The sequence below is a fragment of the Bos indicus x Bos taurus genome, chromosome 15 (assembly GCF_003369695.1).
Source record: "Bos indicus x Bos taurus breed Angus x Brahman F1 hybrid chromosome 15, Bos_hybrid_MaternalHap_v2.0, whole genome shotgun sequence".
In the NCBI taxonomy this organism is placed as follows: domain Eukaryota; kingdom Metazoa; phylum Chordata; class Mammalia; order Artiodactyla; family Bovidae; genus Bos; species Bos indicus x Bos taurus.
In genome coordinates, this window is record NC_040090.1 from 27,705,969 (window position 1) to 27,730,760 (window position 24,792).

The 24,792-nt window shown below is 38.1% G+C and overlaps 1 protein-coding gene across 4 annotated transcripts in view; it reads right to left on the reverse strand.

Moving 5' to 3' along the window:
- Nucleotides 1–24,792, reverse strand: part of ACER3 (alkaline ceramidase 3) — a 157,765-nt gene that overhangs the window by 99,762 nt on the left and 33,211 nt on the right. For 3 of the 4 annotated variants that reach the window (XM_027562825.1, XM_027562827.1, XM_027562824.1), the window contains one exon: nt 2,935–3,045. In XM_027562825.1, the coding sequence (XP_027418626.1) occupies nt 2,935–3,045 (111 nt within the window). Of the gene's footprint in view, nt 1–2,934; nt 3,046–24,792 lie in introns of those variants that run through there. The other variant, XM_027562826.1, reaches the window with a different exon arrangement.

A 24,792-nucleotide genomic window follows, 5' to 3' on the forward strand; every position in this document is an offset into this window, starting at 1 on the left:
GTTTAAAACTGTTTTTCCACAACCTAGATACCTGAAAAACAATTTGGTTAGGATATAAAATCCTTGGTTTGCACTAAAAATGCAGTTACACTGATGCTTTTCTTTTTTATGTTGCTGAGGTCTAGTGCCAGTCTAATTTTCTTGCCCTTATGAGTAATCTGGTCTTCTTCCCTAGAGCTGTGAGAATTTTTTTTTTTCATTTTTAAAATCCAGTAATCTTACTAGTCTTTTTCAGAGTTGACCATTCCAAGTCAGTTTTACAATACAAAAATGCACCTTTCAAAATCTAGATTCAGGTCTTCTTCCATTTTCAAAAAGTCATCTTTCAAATTATTTTTAAAACTATAGTTTTAAATATAAGATCTGTATCATTGTTTTATTTTCCTTTTTCAGGAACTTCAATTAAATTATATTGAATCTTCTTTGCCTGTCTTCCATTTCAGTACTTTTTCTCTTACTCTTTATTTCTTTATCTCATTTTCATTCTCTTGCTGTGTCTTTTTCTTTTTCCTTTCTTAAACAGTCTTTATTAAATACTCAACACGTTGTAATTCAGGATTCATTTCTTTCCTAAGTTTAATCAATTTAATTTTATTTCTTTTGGGAGGTGAGGAAGCTATTTCCGTTAATATTTTTTAATTAATTTTTATTGGTGTTATTAGTTTTTAAATTTTTATCCATTTTTGGTTTGAGGCTAATTCAGTTAGGAATATCGTGCTGCAGTTTCTTTCTGCTTTATAATTAGTAGTGGGAAAAGAATAACCACGAATCAAAAGGTATTGATTCTCATTTTCTGTTTTCTTATTACAGTAACTGCATAGATGCAGACTGACTTTGGTGGGGTCTATTTTGTGGAAAGAGTAAAGGTTTGGGGTGGCTTAAAAGATTCCTAGTTTGAGACTGCCCCCTTCTGAATAAAGAAGGTTACATTCCCTTTTCATATATATGTGTTTGTTTTGGGAGCAGGGGGAGAGGGCCAAGCAGGGAGAAGGGTCTAATGTATTTTAGTTATTTTGTTTCAGTAGGATCTTAATTCCTGCCTCTAACTTCATTCTTTTCCAACACATCTCCAAAGGCTATCTCCTTTCCCAGAAGCAATACCTTTTCAAAACTGCCACATGAGGCCTCGCATACTTTCAAGTCTTTTACTGTGTACTTGCCACTACTATGATTTACCAGCTCTTAGAATGTTTTCAGAAATTTTGCATTTATCGTGAAACTTTCCCTTTCTCTTGGTGTTTTGTCAGACTAAGTCCTCAAATCTTCTCTCCTCTTTTCCACATAGTTTTTCAAACCTCCCAAAGTCTAAAACATTAAAGACAGTTCTGTTAGAATTTGGTATTTATTTCATGTTTAAAAATTATCTGAAGTTCATAGTATTCTTTTTCTTTCAGTAAGGCTGAAAGTGTGAGCTAAAAGTGGCTTATTTACTTTCCTTCTAATCTGTACGGTTGTCCACAAGGATGAGAGGACAAACTCTAAGGTCAGTATTATTCTAAGGCAACTTGGAAGTCCCTCAAATCTTTTTATTCTGTTATTACTGATTGTGATTTGTCAGTATTTTACAAACATTCTTAAAACACCCCAGGAAATAAAGCAAAGGGTTAAGTTTGTGAACAAGTCTTCCTACTGAAGATCAATCAAGTAACTTTCTCAAAACACTACATAAGAGACACAAAAATTAAACTCTCTCATCAGTTCAGTTCAGTTGCTCAGGCGTGTCCAACTCTTTGTGACCCCATGGACTGCAGCACACCAGGATTCCCTGTCCATCACCAACTCCAGGAGTTTATCCAAAATCATGTCCATTGAGTCGGTGATGCCATCCAACCATCTCATCCTCTGTCATCCCCCTCTCCTCCCACCTTCAATCTTTCCCAGCATCAGGGTCTTTTCAAATGAGTCAGTTCTTCTCATGAGGTGGCCAAAGTATTGGAGTTTCAGCTTTAGCATCAGTCCTTCCAATGAATATTCAGGACTGATTTCCTTTAGGATGGACTGGGTGGATCTTCTTGCAAAACAAGGGACTCTCAAGAGTCTTCTCCAACACCACAATTCAAAAGCATCAATTCTTCAGCACTCAGCTTTCTTTAAAGTCCATCTCTCACATCCATACATGACCACTGGAAAAACTCTCATACACAGTGACTAATATGATTATATAGAATCAGATATGATACACTATATCTTACAGTTTTGTGGTAATTAGATAAATATTACTGTGTAAATAATATCTACCTTGAATTAAAACCAAAGAAACTGTTTAGCTTAGAAAGTTATATAAAATACAGACTAGAACCTACTTTCTTTGCTAGTTTTGTTTTTATGATGATAATGCATGAACATGAAAGAGTGATTTTTCCATCTTAGACTCCGATAAAGTTCACTTATACTCCATGTCACATTTACTGAGGACCACTAACTTGCCAGACAACCAGTATACAAATATAACTAAGATACAGTCTCTGTCTCATAAACAGGTAGAGAATAGGAGTAAACTGTAAAAAGTTAGATACAATAGAATAGTCCTTACAAAAAATTTTATAACTCTAGCAGGGTGAGCAGGGAGGAAGATGGGAATAAAATCAGGCAGGAATACAAACAAAGCGTTAACTTTTTACGTTTATTTCTTTAAAAAGGAAAAAGTAAAATCTGAAACAAATATTCCAAAATATTAAGATCTGACAAAGGAGGAAGGTAGGATACATAGGTATATTTGCTATATTATCCTTGTTCTTTTCTGGATGCTTGAAATATCTTGTGGTTTTTTTTTTAATTTACTCAAAATACAGTTCAAATACTGGCAAGATTGGTGTAATTTTATTCAGAACTTTCAGAATATGCTACAATTTTAAGAATGAATAAGAAAAACCGACTGTTTGAATCCTGTACATCATTTTTTTACATCATTCTTAGATGAAGTGTTATACATACCTGTGAGTGCTAAATAAGAAGCAATGTACCGCTTTTCCAGTCCACTTCTAACACTCTGCATCGCACCAAAAATTGGAGGTAAAATCATAATCAGGTTACTCACTGTATTCCCTACAGGAAAAGAAAAGCACAAGAAGATAATGAGATTAATCAATATTAATTTAAATTAAAAGGAGGTGGCTCAGTGCTACAGATTTCACCTGCCAATGCAGAAGACGCAGGAGACATGGGTTCGGTCCCTGGGTTGGGAAGATCCTCTGGAGAAGGAAATGGCAAGTCACTCCAGTACTCTTGTCTAGAAAATCCCAGGGGCAGAGGAGCCTGGTGGGCTACAGTCGGTGGGGTCACAAAGAGTTGGACACCACTGAGTGACTAAGCACACAGACATGCACTTAAAGATACACAGTCAGCCTTTAGCAAAAATCAAGTAGGTGACTTCTTAGAAAGATGATGGAAAGATATTTAAAAGGTGCTAAAGGAAAATAATTTTCTCCTCAACAAAAATTTCTTATAGATATTGAAGCAAAACAAAGATACTTTCAAACAAATGAAACTAAGAATTTTCAATCAGAACATCCACTAGAGAACTAAATTCTCAAGGTAAAAAGCAAAAGTATCTCAGAATAAACCTCAAAGATAACAACAAAAATTGAGTTGGAAAAAGCAGCTTATACCAATGCTTCTGAAAGAGTGGTCCATTTTGCCTTAAAAAAAAAACATTTTACTTGTTTAGATTTCATCATTCATCTTCATGAAGTTTCTTCAAGGATTTATAGGTACTGTATTGCTTGACTTCCTAAGTGCTTGAGAATATTGTCTTTTGCCTTTATACTCAAAAGATAACTTAGTTATAAAATTTTGGTGTCTTTTTTTCAAAAGTTGGTAAGTACTATTATACTGTCTTCCAGACTGAATATTACTATGAAGAAGTTTAAAGCTAGTCTGAATTTTTTGTATGTGACTTCCTTTTTCGTCTGTACTCCTGATGAATTCTTTCTTTCTACTTGACTGTGTATTTGAGTACAACTGGGCATCCAGATAAGACAGATTTTATACCTACCCTATCTCTATATACAGCTAAGTAAATAACAGTATTAAATTAAAGACATTGTTGACTCTAGTTAGACTGACAATCTAACTACAGCTGTGGTGCTACAGATATAACTTACAATAACCTCAGCACATGTCATATACCTAGGTACAAATCTAACAAAAGGTGTGCAAGATATAATACTAATAAAACTCCCAGCAGATTTTTGGGGAACAAATTGATAACCTGATTCTAAACTGTATATGAAAATTTAAAAGGCCAAAAAGAGTCAAGACATCTTGTGTACCAACAAAACTAGAGTATTTATATAACTAGATATCAAGGCCTATTAAGAAGATAAAGAAGTAGAACAAATAAGATTGCAAGAACAATCTAAAATTTAGCCACTTGATTCATGACAAACACGACCCTGAATACAGTATGAAAAAGATAATCTTTTCAATAAAGGTAAATGGATCAATTGGATATTTAATTTACATGGGAAAAAAAATGAACCTGGACCCCAACCTCACACTTCTTATACAAAAAATAAATTCCAGATGTACTACAGATCTAAATGTGAAAGGTAGAACAGTATAATTTTTAGAAGAAAACATGGGAGAACATCTTCATGACCTAGAAGTAGCAAAGAGTTTTTCAATAGGACACAAAAACAATTAACCACAAAAGCAAAAAGATTAAACAGTCAAGAAGATAAGACTACAAAAAGAATACATTTGAATCAGTTCTAATGAGATGGATGAAACTGGAACCTATTATACAGAGTGAATTAAGCCAGAAAGAAAAACACCCATACAGTATACTAACACATATATATGGAATTTAGAAAGATGGTAACAATAACCCTGTGTACGAGACAGCAAAAGAGACACTGATGTATAGATCAGTCTTATGGACTCTGTGGGAGAGGGAGAGGGTGGGGAGATTTGGGAAAATGGCATTGAAACATGTATAATATCATGTATGAAACGAGTCGCCAGTCTAGGTTCGATGCACGATACTAGATGCTTGGGGCTGGTGCGCTGGGACGACCCAGAGGGAGGGTATGGGGAGGGAGGAGGGAGGAGGGTTCAGGATGGGGAACACAGGTATACCTGTGGCGGATTCATTTCGATATTTGGCAAAACTAATACAATATTGTAAAGTTTAAAAATAAAATAAAAATTTTAAAAAAAAGAAGATAAGACTTTAAATCAAGAAGAATAAAAGGTTGTTTTTAAAAAGATAATTTAAAGAATAATTGATATGAAATGACTTTGTAAACAAGAGGATAAATACATACTAATTTAAATTTACTGAACAAAAAGAATGTACAAAAACTTATCACAGACTGAAATTTTTGGTTAAAAATGCTATTAGTCTGGGTCCAATCAAGAGAGACAAGCCACAGTTATTTGAACAGGAAAAGTTTGCTATAAAGAGTCATTAAATATAAGAGGGAATTGTAGTAATGAGAGATTGGCTGAGCTGTACTAAGTTGCTTCAGTCATCCGACTCTTTGAAACCCTATGGAATGCAGTCCACCAGGCTCCTCTGTTCGTGGGATTCTCCAGGCAAGAATATTGAAGCGGGTTGCCATGCCCTTCTCCAGGGGATCTTCCTGACCCAGGGATGGAACCTGTGTCTCCTGCATCAGCAAGCAGGTTCTTTACCACTAGTGCCACCTGGGAAGCCCAAAAGACTGGCTCAGTTCGGTTCAATCACTCAGTCGTGTCCAGCTCTTTGCAACCCCATGGACTACAGCATGCCAGGCTTCCCTGTCCATCATCAACTCCCAGAGCTTTCTCAAATTCACGTCCATCGAGTCAGTGATGCCATTCAACCATTTCATCCTCTATCGTTCCCTTTTCCTCCTGCCTTCAATCTTTTCCAGCATCAGGGTTTTCCCTAATGAGTCAGCTCTTTGCATCAGGTGGCCAAAGATTCAGCTTCAGCATCAATCCACCCAGTGAATTTTCAGGGTTTATTTTCTTTAGGATTGACTGTTTTGATCTCCTTGCAGTCCAAGGGATGCTTAAGAGTCATCTCCAACACCACAGTTCAAAAACACCAATTCTTCAACACTCAGCTTTCTTCACGGTCCAACTCTCACATCCATACACAACTACTGGAGAAACCATAGCTTTGACTAGACGGACCTTGGTCGACAAAGTAATGTCTCTGCTTTTTAATATGCTGTCTAGGTTGGTCATAGCTTTTCTTCCAAAGAGCAACCGTCTTTTAATTTCATGGCTGCACTCACCAACTGCAGTGATTTTGGAGCTCCAAAAAAAATAAAGTCTGTCACTGTTTCCATTGTTTAGCCATCTATTCGCCACGAAGTGATGGGACCAGATGCCATGATCTGTGCTTTTTGAATGTTGAGTTTTAAGCCAGCTTTTTCACTCTCTGCTTTCACTTTCATCAAGAGACTCTTCAGTTCCTCTTCACTTTCTGCCATAAGGGCAGTGTCATCTCCGTATCTGAGATTATTGATATTTCTCCCAACAATCTTGATCCCAGCTTGTGCTTCATCCAGCCCAGGATTTTGCATGATGCACTCTACATGTAAGTTAACAGGGTGACAATATATAGCCTTGACATACTCCTTTCCCAGTTTGGAACCAGTTTGTTGTTCCATGTCCAGTTCTGCGGCTTCTTGACCTACAATACAGGTTTCTCAGGAGGCAGGTAAGGTGGTCTGGTATTCCCCATCTCTTGAAGAATTTTCCACAGTTTGTTGTGATCCACACAGTCAAAGGCTTTAGTGTAGCCAATAAAGCAGAAGTAGATGTTTTTCCAGAACTCTCTTGCTTTTTCAGTGATTCAATGGATGTTAGCAATTTGACCTCTGGTTCCTCTGCCTTTTCTAAATCTAGCTTGAACATCTGGAGGTTCTTGGTTAATGTACTGTTAAAGCCTAGCTTGGAGAATTTTGAGCATTACTTTACTAGCATGTGAGATGAGTGCAACTGTGTGGTAGTTTGAGCATTCTTTGGCATTGCCTTTCTTTGGGATTGGAATGAAAACTGACCTTTTCCAGTCCTGTGGCCACTGCTGAGTTTTCCAAATTTGTTGGCACATTGAGTGCAGCACTTTCACAGCAACATCTTTAAGGATTTGAAATAGCTCAACTGGAATTCCATCACCTCCACTAGCTTTGTTCATAGTGATGCTTCCTAAGGCCCACTTGACTTCACATTCCAGGATGTCTGGCTCTAGGTGAGTGATCACACCATTGTAGTTACCTGGGTCATTAAGATCTTTTTTTGTATTGTTCTGTTCGTCCAGTCAAGGCTTTGGTTTTTCCTGTGGTCATATATGGATGTGAGAGTTGGACTCTGAAGAAGGCTGAGCACCAAAGAATTGATGCTTTTGAACTGTGGTGTTGGAGAAGACTCTTGAGAGTCCCTTGGAAACTGCAAAGAGATCCAACCAGTCCATTCTGAAGGAGATCAGCCCTGGGATTTCTTTGGAAGGAATGATGCTAAAGCTGAAACTCCAGTACTTTGGCCACCTCATGTGAAGAGTTGACTCATTGGAAAAGACTCTGATGCTGGGAGGGATTGGGGGCAGGAGGAGAAGGGGACGACAGAGGATGAGATGGCTGGATGGCATCACTGACTCGATGAACGTGAGTCTGAGTGAACTCTGGGAGTTGGTGATGGACAGGGAGGCCTGGCGTGCTGTGATTCATGGGGTCGCAAAGAGTCGGACACAACTGAGCGACTGATCTGATCTGATCTGTATATTCTCGCCAACTCATCTTAATATCTTCTGCTTCTGTGAGGTCCATACCATTTCTGTCCTTTATCATGCCTATCTCTGTTTCCTTGGTATTTCTAATTATCTTGAAGAGATCTTAGTCTTTCCCATTCTATTGTTTTCCTCTATTTCTTTGCACTGATCACTTAGGAAGGCTTTCTTATCTCTCCTTTCTATTCTTCAGATGGATATCTTTCTTCTTCTCCTTTGTCTTTCACTTCTCTTCTTTTCTCAGCTATTTGTAAGGCCTCCTGAGACAACCGTTTTGCCTTTTTGCATATCTTCTTCTTGGGGATGGTTCTGATCACCACCACCTACACAATGTTAGGAACCTCTATCCATAGTTCTTCAGGCACTTTGTCTGTCAGATCTAATCCCTTGATTCTATTTGTCACTTCTACTGTATAATAGTAAGGGATTTTATTTCAGTTCAGTTCAGTCACTCAGTCGTGTCCAACTCTTTGCGACCCCATGAATCACAGCACACCAGGCCTCCCTGTCCATCACCAGCTCCTGGAGTTCACCCAGACTCACATCCATCGAGTCAGTGATGCCATCCAGCCATCTCATCCTCTGTCGTCCCCTTCTCCTCCTGCCCCCAATCCCTCCCAGAATCAGCCTTTTCCAATGAGTCAACTCTTCGCATGAGGTGGCCAAAGTACTAGAGTTTCAGCTTTAGCATCATTCCTTCCAAAGAAATTCCAGGGCTGATCTCCTTCAGAATGGACTGGTTGGATCTCCTTGCAGTCCAAGGGACTCTCAAGAGTCTTCTCCAACATCACAGTTTAAAAGCATCAATTCTTCGGCACTCAGCCTTCTTCACAGTCCAACTCTCACATCCATACATGACCACTGGAAAAACCATAGCCTTGACTAGACGAACCTTTGTTGGCAAAGTAATGTCTCTGCTTTTGAATATGCTATCTAGGTTGGTCATAACTTTCCTTCCAAGGAGTAAGCATCTTTTAATTTCATGGCTGCAGTCACCATCTGCAGTGATTTTGGAGCCCCCCAAAATAAAGTCTGACACTGTTTCCCCATCTATTTCCCATGAAGTGATGGGACCGGATGCCATGATCTTCGTTTTCTAGATGTTGGTTGAGCTTTAAGCCAACTTTTTCACTCTCCACTTTCACTTTCATCAAGAGGCTTTTTAGTTCCTCTTCACTTTCTGCCATAAGGGTGGTGTCATCTGCATATCTGAGGTTATTGATTTAGGTCATACCTAAATGGTCTAGTGGTTTTCCCTAATTTCCTCAATTTAAGTCTGAATTTTGCATAGGAAACTGGAATGTTAGGGCCATGAATCAAGGTAAATCAGAAGTGGTCAAACAGGAGATGGCAAGAGTGAATATCAAACACCCTTAGGAACTTGTCCTTAATCTGCCCTCTAGGATGCCAGGGAAAAGTGATCACCTGGAGTGGGAAGCTAATGGCCACTGGTGCTGCTGACTGCAGTAGTGAATGAGCTGGCACTGGAGAAGCCACGTAAGCTTCAGGATCTGGGCACTGCATGGGACAGAAGCTGGATGAACACTTACACAGCAAGGGTCAGGCACTTAAGAAGCCACAAAGCCAGCACACCAGAACCAGGAAGGGAAACTCTTCCTCTTGCAATGTCTCTCTAGCGCCCTCTACTGACAAAATTTAACATCTGGCTAGTTGGCAAAGGAAACAAATTTAAACCGCACAGGTCCATTTTCACAGACCACGCAATGAATGATGAATTTAGATCCAAGAGATAATATACTGATAACTCATTGATAACAATGATAAAACTATGTTTTTACCAAAACATATGTTTATTATTGCTGGGCCAAACTATGCTTGGTGATGGTTCCCCAAGCACCAAAGTAAGAGTTTTAAGATAGTAAAGCAACGGATTTTTTTTTTCTACAATGTGGTTATCCTGTTTTTATAATTTAAGATTAAAATATTAATAATATAATTATAGAAAATAAAGGCTAGATTTCTTCTACTAAGAGTTTAATTGATCTTGAGCTGCTTCCAGAAAATTCAATTAAAACAGGGTTTTTCCCCTCAGAAGTAAAACTGGAGATTCATTCATATACCACACAATAGTATACTAAAACTTTAAAGTAGGAAAAATCTTTTTTTTTTTTCTAGAGGGAATCCTGTTTGGATATGGACAAAAGGGATTTTTTTAACTCTAAAAACTATGGTATTTTTATACTCTGAAACATAGTATCTTTGAATTCTCCTCTCAATACAAATTATGGGTGAGGCTGACAACATTTCAGTAATTTCAAAATTTATTAATCGGTAAAGTCATCTTTTAGCAAATGATAAGAAAACTCAAGTATCTAAAGTATAAGAAAGAAGGTCAGGGGAAACAGGTAATGTGCAAAAGAGTTAAGTTTGAAATAATGCTGAATGACTTCGCAGTAGCAGTAGCAATGCTGAATGAAGATGCAGTAGCTTCAGCATGACAGTAGGTGGAGCCTACAGTGCGCTCAGCAGTCTTAAAACGGCTCCTAAATTGGGCAAAATACATGAGTCCCGGGGCAACAGAGTAGACAATTTACAGCTCAGCTGTATTTACAATTGTATAACCACTACCCAGAGCTAAGGGTGAAAAAAGAGAACCATTAAAACCTGGTGAAGCTGAAAAAGTGATCTATACTGCTTCACTGCCACTGCCAAGGAGCCCTCCCAAGCAGTTAGCAAATGAGCTAGATGAAATCAGTTACCGGTTTGAGCCTGAAAGCAACCTGGTACCTTCCTCAAAGCAAGTTCATTTTGTCAAATATTTTACTGCCTATCCAAGTGTTCAAATAATGTAAAAGACTCTCAGAGCTTCAGAGTCTTTGGAGCTGGAAAAAGGGAAATCAACTCATTTAATCTCCTCAATTATAGAAGGCAACATTCTGTTTATACCTATTAGCACTTTCTGTGTGAATCTGGCGATTTATTTATGCTTAAGTCTTAGTTTCTTGACCTATAAAACACAGGAAAATACTATTTAAATAATTAAAATGATGAAAATAAATACAACCAAATAACACAATATAAAGATTATTTCTGATATGAGAAAGATCCATGGAACATTATATAGGAACTTCCACAATCTTCCTGTGCTAAAAATTAAGTGCTGCCTGGGAATTGTCTTAATACTTAAATCAGTTCAAGAGCAGTTGTCACAAGGGAGAAAGTCCGTCTTCCAATCCAGACAAGGAAAGTTGAGTATTCTGATTCACCAAGTTTAAAATATACATATATGTACATGTGTGTGTGTGTGTTACAGGTGCTCCTTAGCAGCTATTTTTTTTTTAAGTCTTTGCTAAATTTGTTACAGTACTGCTTCTGTCTTATGTTTTAGTTTTTTGGCCACAAGGTATATGGGATCTTAGCTCCCTGACCAGGGATCAAACCTGTACCTCCTGCATTGGAAGGCGAAGTCTTAACCACTGGAGCACCAGGGAAGTCCCTCCTTAGCAGTTTTTAATTAAGACAGATAACAGAATAAAAACAAAAAACCAATACAGGTTTGTCTTTAAAAAGTGATAAACACAAAGCAAATTCAATTTGACAAACATTCATTAAGAATTTTTTATGGGCAAAGCACTGAGTCAGGAGATAGGAAGAAAGGTTAGCAACCCTGGTTCCTGTCCTGAGAAAGTATACACACACACACACACACACACACACACACACACAATATTTAGTAGGAAAGACAAACAGATAAGCAACCAATAACGGAGAGTGGCAGGATGAAACAGCACAAACAGTATACAGAGGGAACCCAAGAAGGGCTTCAGTAAGGAGGTAGCACTTGACCTGTCTTGAAAGAAGGAAAGGTAAGTATTTATCATTATCAATACAAGAAGCACCTTTTTTCCTCTGCAGCACATACAGTAGCTTCAAAACATTATTTAATTTATGAAAATTGTTTTTTCACATTATTTTTTAAAAACATCTCACACTTTCACTTTATTGCATTTAAGTTTTAACAAAAATATTTTAAAATTACATATAATAAAAATGGAAATAATCACATTAAATTCAAGAAGAAGTACATTTTAGATTTGGGAAGAAAGGCCAAAAATATAGGAGTAAAGACGTGAGAGAACTGGGGAGCTCCTATCAATTACAGCTCAGGTGAACTCTTGCCTAACAGGACAGCGGTTATAGGGCGGGAAAGAATAGCAAAAAGAGCACTGGTGGTAGTTTAGTCGGCAAGTGGTGCTCAACTCTTGTGACCCCATGGACTGTTACCCGCCATACTCCTCTCTCCATGGGATTTCCCAAACAAAAATACTCGAGTGGGTTGCCATTTCCTTCTGCAGGGGCTCTCCCAACTCAGGGATTGAACCCATGTCCCCTGCATTGCAAGCAGATTCTTTACCACAAAGCCACCCTGAGTGCATACTAAATTGCTTCAGTCTCTCTGACTCTTTATGACGCTATGGACTATATATAGCCTGCCAGGCTGCTCTGTCCATGGGATTCTCCAAGCGTGAATACTGGAGTGGGTTGCTGTGTCCTCCTCCAGGGGAATCTTCCCAGCCCAAGGATCAAAACTGTGTCTCTTATGTCTCTTGTATAGGCAGGTGGGTTCTTTACCATTAGTGCCACCTGGGAAGCTCGCTAAGCCACAAGGGAAGCTCAAAAAGAGCCTTACCTGTATATAATAACTGCTTTCAAGAAGGGTCAAAGATGAGAGCTGAACAGTGAGAATTAATAGTTAACAGATTAGCATGGCAGAGAAGAAGAGAGTCAGGAAAACAAGGGAAATAAGACAGTCTTAAACTCGCTGGAGAAACATTTGATGAAATCAAGATTTTTTTATAATCCCCACTTCCTCTCCATTTTGATTAAAAGTTTCTTTGCAGGGCTCAACTCAATAAAGTCAGTTTTGCCTAATTATCCTACTGAAAATGATCATTCTCTTCTTATAGCACTTACTGTTCTAATCTCTCATCTGGCACTTAGCACAGACTGTCTTCCACAGATAGCTCTTTTCACTAAATCAGAATATAGATATTTATGTATTATCTCTTTAAGTTAAATTTTTTAAGAGCAGTTGCATTACATTTACCCATTCATTCAACAGCAAATATTTACTGAGCATCTACTCTGAAAGGCACTGTAAGAGAATACAAAGGAAAACCAGATAGACTCTGCCCTCACACAAATCAAACTAGTAACAAATTCACAAAATAGTAAAGGTACTTAAAACCAAAGTGACATTATTTTAGATGCAATTCAATTATGATATAATTGAGCCATTCTTTACCCTCAAATTAATTTAACATTCATTCTTCATGGCTAATTTCACTATAATTTTTCATTTACTTAGAGTTGAAATGCATCTCTTAAAAATCATGAATGTGCAATGCATTTAAAACTTTAGATTAACTTTAATAAAAATGCAAGCTACTTATTACTATTAAAATCTCACCAAGGACACGCATCCATATTTTATAATTTATTTTCATTAAGTTTTTTACAATGGCATAAAAATTTCCTAAGCTGACTTAAAAAATGCAAACAATGTTTTTAAAATAACTTATTCTCATTTATATTAGGCACAAGGGGAAAAAAATGGCTGTTACACTACCTCCAAGTTACTCTGATCAAGACTCAGGGATTTCGTCCACCAAATATGAGTGATTAGAGTTCTATAACCTTTTTCTTTAACTGCCCTAAAGGAAAGTGATAAAGGCCATATATGATTAGCCCACAGCCAGCATCTTACTCAAGGGTGAAAATCTGAAAGCATTTCCTTTAAGATCAAGAACAAGACAAGGATGCCCACTCCCACCATTTTTATTCAACATAGTTTTTAAAGTCCTAACCACAGCAATCAAGACAAGAAAAGGAAATAAAAAGAATCACAGTTGAAAAAAAAGAAGTAAAACTGTCACTGTTAGCAAATGACATAATACCATACACAACATCCTAATGACACCACCAGAAAACTACTGGAATTCATTAATGAATTTGGTAAAGTTGTAGGATACAAAATTAAAAAATAGAAATTTGTTGCATTTCTATACACTAACAATGAACTACCAGAAAGTGAAATTAAGAAAACAATCTCATTTACAATCAGATCAAAAAGAATAAAATACCTGGGAGTAAATCTAACTAAGGAAGAATTGTACTTGGAAAACTGTAAGATACTGATGAAAGAAATTAAAGACAACATAGATGGAAAAATACACCATGCTCATGGGTTGGAAGACTTAATATTGTTAAAGTAACCATTCTACTCAAGGCAATCTACAGATGTAGGGCAACACCCATCAAAATACTAATGGCGTCTGTCACAAAGCTAGAACACATAATTCTAAAATTTGTATGGAAACACAAAAACTCTGAATAGCCAAAACAATCTTCAGAAAGAAGAACAAAGCTGGAACTATCATGCTCCCTGATTTAAACTATATTACAAAGCTGCAGTAATCAAATCAGCATGGTTCTAGCACAAAAACAGACACATAGACCAACGGAACAGAACAGAGCCCAGAAACGAATCCCTACTTATGTGGACAACCAATCTATGACAAGGAGGCAAAACCATATAATGGGGAAAAGACAGCCTCTCAAATGGTGTTGGGGAAAACTGGACAGCTATTAATACATGCAAAACAATCAAACCATATAAAAATAAACTCAAAATGGATTAAAGACTTAAATGTAAGATCTAAAACCATAAAACTTCTAGAAAAAAAGATAGGCAGCATGCTCTTTGCTCTTTGACATTAGTCTTTGCAATATTTTTTGGATGTGGCTCTTCAGGCAAGGATAACAAAAATAAAAAAATAAACAAATGGGACAATATCAAACTAAAAAGCTTTTGCACAGTGAAATAAATCATCAACAAAAGAAAGGGGCACCTACCAAATGGAAGAAGATATTAACACATAATATGACTGATAAAGAGTTAACATAAAAAATACGTAAACAGTTCATACAACTCAACATAAGAAACAAACAGGGAATTCCATGGTGGTCCAGTGGTTAAGAATATGCCTTCCAATGCAGAGGAAGTGTGTTCAAGCCTTGGTTAGGGAACTAAGATCCTACACACCACAGGGCAACTAAGCCAATGAGCACAGCTACTGAGCCCAAGAACTCTGGAGCCTAGCACTGCAAAGAAAGATCCTGGATGCTGCAACAAAGATCTCATGTGCCACAACTAACAGCAAATGTAGTCAAAAAAATAAATAAAATATTAAAAAACAAACAACCCATTTAAAAGGTGGGAAGAAGACCTGATTAGACATTTATCTAGGGAAGACATACAGATGCCAACAGGCACAGAAAAAGATGCTCAACATCCTTAATTATCAGAGAAGTACAAATTAAAACCAACAAAAAGGAGATATCACCCCACACCAGCAGAATGGCTACAATTACATATAAAAAAAAAAAAAAAACCACAAAAAGCAAATGTTATCGAGGATGTGGAAAAAAGGTAACCCCCATACACTGTGGTGGTTCTTCAAAAACTAAAAATAGAACCACCTTACGACCTAGCATATATATCCATGCCTGGGTATATATCTGAAAAAATGAAACACTAATTCAAAAAGATACAGGCACCCCAGTGTTTATAGCAGCCTTATTTACAACAGAAAAGATATGGAAACAACCTGAGTGTCTATCAACAAATGAATAAAAAGATGTGGGAGTTCTCTGGTGGCTGGTGGTTAGGATTCTGGGCTCTCACTTTTGTGGCCCAGGTTCAGTCTCTGGGTTGGGAACTGAGATCCTGGCAAGCCAAATGGCGTGGCCAAAATAAATAAAAGCTAAAAAAAATACATGAGATACACATAAAGATGCACGCGTACACAAACACACAATGAACTACTACACAGAAATTAAGAACTGCAATTTTGACATGTTCAACATGGATGGACTTGCAGGGTATTATGCTAAGTGAAATATGTCAGAGAGAGAAAGACAAATACTGTATGATTTCACTTATATGTGGAATCTGAGAAAACAAAACAAATGAACAAACATAACAAAACAAAAACAGACTCATAGATAAAAGAACAAACAGTCGGTTGGCAGAAGGAATAAGGATGGGGCCGGGTGGGGAGTGGATAGGTGAGGGAGATCAAGAGGTACAAAGTTCCAGTTACAAAATAAATAGGTCACTGGTATGAAATGTACAGTGTGGTGATTATTACAGCCAGTAATTACTTAACATCTTTGTATGGTAACAGATGGTAACTAGATTTATCATTTTGAAACATCTAGAAGTAATCAAATCACTATGTTGTTTGTATACCAGGAACTAACACAGCATTGTAGGTCAATTATACTTTAAAAATAAATTAATAGAAAAGGTACAAACTTCATTATAAGATGGCTGTTCTACAATGTGTGTGCTAAGTTGCTTCAGTCATGTCCAACTCTGTGAGAACCCATGGACTGTAGCCCACCAGGCTCCTCTGTCCATGGGATGCTCTAGGCAAGAATACTGGAGTGGGTTGCCCTGCCCTTCTCCAGGGGATCTCCTGGCCCAGGGAACCAACCTGAGTCTCTTATGTCTCTTGCATTGGCAGGCAGGTTCTTTACCACTAGCACGAGATCATATAGGAACGTAATATATATATGATAAATATAATTAGCACTGCTGTATGTTATATATGTTGTTAAGAGAGTAAATCCAAGCTGCTTTCCAGAATGATTGGAACAAGTATTCTATTAGTAGTATGTAAGGGTGAGTGATCACACTATAACCCTAAAACTGAACAATACAGTATCTTATTTAAGAGATGAAAAATTATATATCATTATATTTCTTTGGATTACTGAACTATTTTTGTCTATACATTTTTATTTTTGTTTATTAATAGTATATTTTATGAAAAGCTTATTCAGGCCATTTAACAACCTTAAGGCTTAATCTCCTCATATGTACATTAGGCATAATACCTATCATTATGATAAAATGCTACAAAAGAACACTGAGTTGGTACACAACAAATGTTACCTCTTCTCCTAAGATTTTATTCTGTAATAAGATATAACAGTTTTATTCTAATACTGTGAAAGAATTTAGAAAAATATACACCTATAATCATTTCTTAGAAAAAACAGTAATAGATTCATTGGAATCTATACATAATCTTAAAAAAAAAATAAGAAGTGGTTATTCTAATATTTATTGTGAAAATTATAGTTGGTATACCATGGTTAAAGGCTTCCTTGATGACGCATGGTAAAGAATCTGCCTGCCAATGCAGAGACACAAGAGACTCGGGTTCAATCCCTGGGTCAGGAAGATCCCCTGGAAAAGGAAATGGCAACCCACTCCAGTCTTCCTGCCTGGGAAATCCCATGGACAGAGGAGCCTGGTGGGCTACAGTCCATGAGGTTACAAAAGAGTCGGACTTTGTTACTAAACAACAACAGTATCATGATAAGCAACAATAATTTCATAAACCTGGACACTGTTGGCTTATTTTCTTTGAAAATAGTCTTGTAAATCTGAACAGTTAAAAAGGAAGAAGGAAAAAAAAATGAAAGCACTCAAAATCACCACATGAGATTGTTATCCTTGTTGCCAACAATATGAAAGACGTAACCAGAGAAACAAATACAATCATACCAGCAGCAAGTCCACTAAGAACAAGTTAGATAAATACCTGGAGAAGGAAATGGCAACCCACTCCAGTATTCTTGCCTGGAGAATCCCAGGGACAGAGGAGCCTGGTGGGCTGCCGTCTATGGGGTCTCACAGAGTCGGATACGACTGACACGACTTAGCAGCAACAGCAGATGCACATACAGGCTGCTTCTGTCAATTTCTCAGACTTTAAGAGTAAACTTTTTAACTTGCATATCATTAGGTCACTCCTTTACCCTATGTATTAGATCCTAAAAGTTCACCAACACCTCATTGTGTTAAACCAACAACTCTGTACCTCTTTCTCCGAGAAGGCAATGGGAACCTACTCCAGTACTCTTGCCTGGAAAATCCCATGGACGGAGGAGCCTGGTAGGCTGCAGTCCATGGGGTCACACAGAGTCGGACACGACTGAAGCGACTTAGCAGTAGCAGCAGCAAATAAATACCACAGGTTTCACAATAGATTCATTTGAAATCATATCTGGTGAGTTGTACTTTACAGAAGACTTTCAAATGCAGAAGCAATCACTGGGTAACAGCACAAAAATTGCTAAACAGCAAGTACTGGTATTTCTTATAAAAACTGGTTCCTGGCCCAATCTGTATCATAAAACATTATTACTGATCCACTTCTTCTCTAGGAATGGGTGAAGAAAAGTAGGAGTCATGCTACACAACATGAACTTTAATTTCAGAAACTTTAAAATGTAGAAAAAAGAATAATGGTACCAACACATCTACTGCCTAGAGCTGATCACTGCTTATATTTTGTCTTGTCTGCCTCAAGGTTTTTACTTTAATAAAGGGAATAAACTATTAATATTACAGATAAAGTCAAAATTACCCATCTCTCCAGTTTAACTTCCCTTTACAGACTTCCAGAGGTAGTGGCTGGTGTTACTTTGGTATGCATTACTGAAATTCATTTAAAAATTATTTTACATATGTGTCCATAAACATACAGTTTAGCTTTGTGTTTTTGATGTTTACCTAAATAGAGTAACTCTGCATATATCATTCCACCAATAGTTTTTGTTTTGCTTTATATAATTTTTATTTAGTTAGCTATTTTTGGCTGTGCTGGGTCTTTGTGGCTGCACGGGCTTTACTCTAGTTGTGAGCAGAGGCTACTCTCCAGTTGCAGCGTGTGGGCTTCTCACTATAGTGCTTCTCTCGATGCAGAGCACAGGCTCTAGAGCACAGGCTCAGTAGTTGTGTTGCTCTGCTGTGTGTGGGATCTTCCTGGATCAGAGATCAAACCAGTGTCTCCTGCATTGGCAGCAGATTTTTTACTACTGAAGCAACAGGGAAGCCCCCCACCAATAGTTTTTATTAATAAAAATTATAATTGAGAGATCCAGTAGATAGTTTGAAGGATGCTCTAGTTCATTTCTTTAAAATTACTGTACAGTATGCTATTATAGGAATATACTAAATTGTACATATCTAAGGAATGATGCTAAAGCTGAAACTCCAGTACTTTGGCCACCTCATGCGAAGAGTTGACTCATTGGAAAAGACTCTGATGCTGGGAGGGATTGGGGGCAGGAGGAGAAGGGGACGACAGAGGATGAGATGGCTGGATGGCATCACTGACTCGATGGACGTGAGTCTCAGTGAACTCTGGGAGTTGGTGATGGACAGGGAGGCCTGGCGTGCTGCGATTCATGGAGTTGCAAAGAGTCGGACACGACTGAGCGACTGATCTGATCTGATCTGATTCTCATTTTAATGGACATTCTAGGCTGTTTCCTACGTTTTTCTATTAAACAGTGTTTCAGTGAAATCCTTATTTATGTACACGTATACAGGTGTTTGTATACATGCTTCATATATATAAAAGAGTCTTTCTAGTTCGGGTAGAAGGAAAGGAAAAGACGAAAGGGGTGGAGAAGCATCCTAGCTATCACAGGAAGCAGAAGGACAATGGACAAAGAACGGGAATGCTCACTGGAGTAGAGTTCCCTTACATCCATCCTCACTATCACTGCCAGATTTCAGGCTCTTACCTTGACTTATATGATTAAAAGTGTAGTAAGTGAAAAGTTATAGAACAATGCATGCTGAGAGTATTATTTCACAAGCTGCTGCTAAGTCACTTTAGTCGTGTCCGACTCTGTGCGACCCTATAGATGGCAGCCCACCAGGCTCCCCTGTCCCTGGGATTCTCCAGTCAAGAACACTGGAGTGGGTTGCCATTTCCTTCTCCAATTTCACAAGCAGTAAGTCAATAGATACTGTTTCACTTTTGATAGAGAAATGCAGGTTCAATATTTTTTTTAATTTAAAGGTAAGCTCCTATAGAATGGGAAAAGTATATCTTCTAAATTACTTTGTAAAGACATGTAAGGGTCCAGCTATGGTTTTTCCAGTAGTCATGCACAGATGTGAGAGTTAGACCATAAAGAAGGCTGAGTGTCGAAGAACTGATGCTTTCTAACTGTGGTGTTGAAGACTCTTGAGAGTCCCTTGGACTGCAAGCAGATCAAACCAGTCAATCCTAAAGGAAATCAATCCTGTATATTCATTGGAAGGACTGATGCTGAAGCTGAAGCTCCAATACTTTGGCCACCTGAAGTGAAGAGCCAACTCATCAGAAAGACCCTGATGCTGAGAAGGACTGAAGGCAGGAGGAGAAGGGGATGACAAAGGATGAGATGGTTGGGTGGATCACCAACTCAATGGACACAAGTTTGAGCAAACTCCAGGAGACAGTAAAGGGCAGGGAAGCCTGCTGTGTTACAGTCCACGGGGTCACAAAGAGTTGGACACGACTGAGCGATGACAATAAGTGTTCAATAAATTCGTTAAGTCAGATAATCATATCAAAAATATTACCTCATGTATATTCACATTTTTATTTTAAAAATGTGTGTGTACGTGTGTATATATATATAGAAATAGAACAGTCTGGAGAATATATAACAAATAACTAACTGGTCTTAAGAAACTTTCTCTAAGGCCACAGGCATGGGATGAGGGTGACGTGGAAAAGCAGTAGGAGCCAGTACCATGGATTGTAAGCACCTGCTTGTGCAGTGAAATTGTGTGTCATGGACCTGCTTGAGCAAGGTTTCATTTTTACCAATTTCTTTTTTTTTTTTTTAATTAATGTATCTGGCTGTGCCTGGTCTTAGTTATGGCATGCAGAATCTTTAGTTGCAGCGTGTAGGCTCTTAGTTGCAGCAGAATTTATCAGTTCCCTGACCAGCAATTAAACCCAGCCCCACTGCATTGGGAGCAGGGATTCTTAACCACTGAGCCACCAGAAAAGCCCTCAGTTTCATTTTATAACATGATGCTGGTTACAATGATTACTGGTGCTTTCATTTTCTTTTTTTCAGCTTCTTTGTATTTTATTTTTTTCCTTCACAATATTTTGAAGAGTTAATGTGTTTGAATACTTCCCCATGTCTATTATGAGCTCCACAAAGACTTTACCATTGCTGGGAGCTTCTCTGGTGGTCCACTGGCTAAGATTCCGAGCTCCCAGTGCAGGAGCCCAGATGCAATCCCAGGCAGGCAACTAGATCCCACATGTTGCAACTAAGAGTTTGCATGCTGCAACCAAAGATCCCATATACTATAATGATGATCGAAGACCCCAAGTGTGACAACTAAGAGCCGGCACAAATAAATAAATAGATAATTGTTTAAAAAGACTTTACCATTGTTTCTCTCAGGCTTAGCATTGTGTATGGCATATTGAAAGTAATCAATTAATATCTACTGACCTATTAAAAATGTTCTACAATAGGAAAATAATTTCTTCTAACAAGAAAAACAAGAAAAGTTGTTTTCACAAAGAAAATTCATATGAACATAGCATCAATTTTCTAAATGTAACATACCATAATGGAGGTTGATAAAAATGCTATCAATTAAAACTTGACCTAGTATAATTGATGAAAAATTCACAGAAGAGACATTTGAGTGTGCCTTAAAGGGTGAATAAGAGTTAGACACATGCAAAAAACAGTATTCAGGGCAGAGATAATATAGGGATGTACAAAAGCAAGAAAGAACACGGTATGCCTATGAAACCACGAGACATAACTTATGTTCAAGGAGCAAGTCGGGGAAGGAAAAAAACCTACGAGCATGGCACAGCAACCCACTCCAGTGTTCTTGCCTGGAGCATCCCCACGGACAGAGGAGCCTGGCGGGCTACAGCCCATGGGGTCGCAAAGAGTCAGACACGACTGAGCGACTAAGCACAGCACAATATAAACATAGGTAACATGTTTGTGATCTCTGTATAGAACTGTAAAAAAATTTGAACTGTATCCCAGAGGGAGCAAATGGAGAGCAAATGATGCAGAAGAAAGACAAAAAGACAAGTAAGTTTAAGATACACCTGACAGACTGGAAGGGGACAAAAAGGACACTTTAGCAATAGTCTAAATAAGTGATCATGAGTATTCTCATAATACTGAGAGTTATTTACTTTATTCACTGTATTGACATTTGCCCTGATGGCACAAAGGCAATGCTGGGTACACCTGCTGGCACCTTTGCTCAAATCAGGGCAGTAGCAACCAAACTATACTATATTCTTCCCCACCACATATTGTATTCTTTCCCACCACTGAACATTCAGTTTTGCAAAAAAGGCAGTTTCATGTGAAGTGATGACTGTGCTAATTAACTTGACCACAGTAATCATTTCACAATATATATGGGTATCAAATCATCACGTTGAACTTTAAATATATGTGTGCATGCTCAGTTGCTAAGGCATGTCCGACTCTTTGCAATCCCATGGACTGTAGCCCACCAGGCTCCTCTGTCCGTGGGATTTCCTAGGCAAGAATACAGGAGCGGATTGCCATTTCCTTCTCCAGCGGATCTTCCCAACCCAGGGATCCAACCCGTGTTTCCTGGGTCTCCTACATTAGCAGGGGAATTCTTTACCACTGAGCCATCTGGGAAGGCCAAAACTAGGCAAGGGGGCACCCAGATTTCAACCGGGAACTTCTTTAAACATATACAATCTGTCAATTATACCTCAATAAATCGGTGGGGGAGGGGTGTTAAAAAAGCAGTTTCAATCAGCAATGTCTTTGATGAAGGCTTTCATTTAGATGAAGATTTTAATGCTTTTTACTTTGATAAAAATAAGAAAAATTACTAATTGCATTAAATCTAACATGCAATTTTTAATATTCTCTGTAATGAAATGGGAATCTGCATAAAGAACTAAAAATTTTAAAGCATGATAGTCATTTCAAGAAAAATATCTGTGTCACTATTTTGAGTTGTGATCTCAATTTTTCCATGAAATGTCAATTTATAAGAACTCACAGGTAAACTATGATTATTCATTTATGGATACAAAATTCTATTCATCATTTAAAACTATCTAAATTGTTATTTCCTTTGTGAAGCCTTCAATAAATCTTCACCAGACACCCTAACAGAGTCAGCTGCTTGTTCCTCTAAATGCCAGTATCACTTGGTTGATTTTTTTGTTTCTTCACTAATCCCTGACCTCTCTAGCTGTCTTACTCTTCCTGGTGCGCCAAAGGCACAGCGTATGCCTTGTGCACAGTAGGTGCTCCAACATAACTGTGTAGGGCAGAATCCATTTATAGCAGGACTAGGAAAGCTCTATCCTTATCGCTGGGAACACCTGGATGTCTGGATCTTGGACAAGACAAGATCAGTTGGATTTAAAGATGTGCTGCTTAGAGTCTAAAACTGCCCTGGTGGCCTCTGAATCAGTGTTCACTGATGGTTTTTACCTGTTAGAACTCATTAGTCTGCCTACCTTGACTATATGACCAGAACGACATAAAAATATCCCACTGGGATCTTCTACCTTGAGTGCTCCTGAACCCAAAACTTATCACACAGATCTCAGTGGTTCAATCCAGAGATGAAATAGACATGTGTATAAATCAGGATCTTGAGTTTTCCTTTGACATTCCCCACATCCTCAATGCTTGTCTGCTGTCTTTCTCTTGCTGCACCATATCCTTTGCCTTCAAATAAAAGCCTTAGGTACTAAAAAAAAAAAAAAAAAAAGCCTTAGGTAAATATGCTCTATGGAGGCCTGTGAGTCCTTTAACTATCCAAACTTTTGAAATCTTGCAATAATACTTTCTACACTTCTGTGTATATAAAAATAAGCCACAGGACCCAGCTTATATCCATGTCAACATCTTATAAAACAAAATTTTCTACATTTTATAAATACTTTCACATCCACTAACACTAAATTCCCAAAGAGACCCTGTAGAGGTGTAGTCTCACCATTTACACTAGAAAAACTCAAGCACAAAAGATTAAATGACTTGTCTACAGGAGCTTAGGGGCAGAACTGGATTCAAGCCTAGTCTGGACCTCTTGGCTATAAGAGGCTGACCCCAGTGGTTGCAGCAATCATAGCTGACCCTTGAACAACAGGGGTTTAAACTGCACAGGTCCACTTACTCACTGATTTTCTTCAATAAATAGGTACTACAGTACTATACAATGCATGATTAGTTGAATCTGTGGATGAGGAACTCTGCATAAGGAGGGTCACCTGTAAAGCTACACAGGGATTTTCAACTATGCTGGGCTCAGCAGCCCTAACCCCTCTGTTGTTCAAGGGTCAATTGTACATGACTATGCTGTAACTTGAGGATTTAAGGTAATATTTCTGTATCCTGATAAAAGTTTCCTGAAACAAGTCACAAAGACATCAGCATTAATCTATTAAAGAGGTTAACAGTAACATACAATGTTGTTAACAAGAAGCTGAACATATTTACCCCTTCACTCCACAAATATATGAGCACCTATTATAGGGCTTAGGCACTATGTTAGGTAGAGTTTACAGTTTTAGTGAAAAAGTGAGACATTTTAAAAGAGAGAAATGAATACTTTTTCAGTTCATGTATGAAAGGAAAGCTTGAATGAGTGCATAATTTGATATTCTAAATTCTTAAGAAAGCCATTGAACAGTGTTTAAATAGTACTTTAGCGTGTATAAAGTTATTTATTACTTTGCCTAATTTGATCCTCAAAACAAAGCTATGAGATATTCGTAATTCAGTTTGACAGCTAGTTCAGTTCAGTTCAGTTCAGTCACTTAGTCGTGTCCGACTCTTTGCGACCCCATGAATTGCAGCACACCAGGCCTCCCTGTCCATCACCAACTCCCAGAGTTCACTCAAACTCATGTCCATCGAGTCGGTGATGCCATCCAGCCATCTCATCCTCTGGCGTCCCCTTCTCCACCTGCCCCCAATCCCTCCCAGCATCACAGTCTTTTCCAATGAGTCAACTCTTCCCATGAGGTGGCCAAAGTATTGGAGTTTCAGCCTCAGCATCAGTCCTTCCAATGAACACCCAGGACTGATCTCCTTTAGAATGGACAGGTTGGATATCCTTGCAGTCCAAGGGACTCTCAAGAGTCTTCTCCAACACCACAGTTCAAAAGCATCAATTCTTTGGCGCTCAG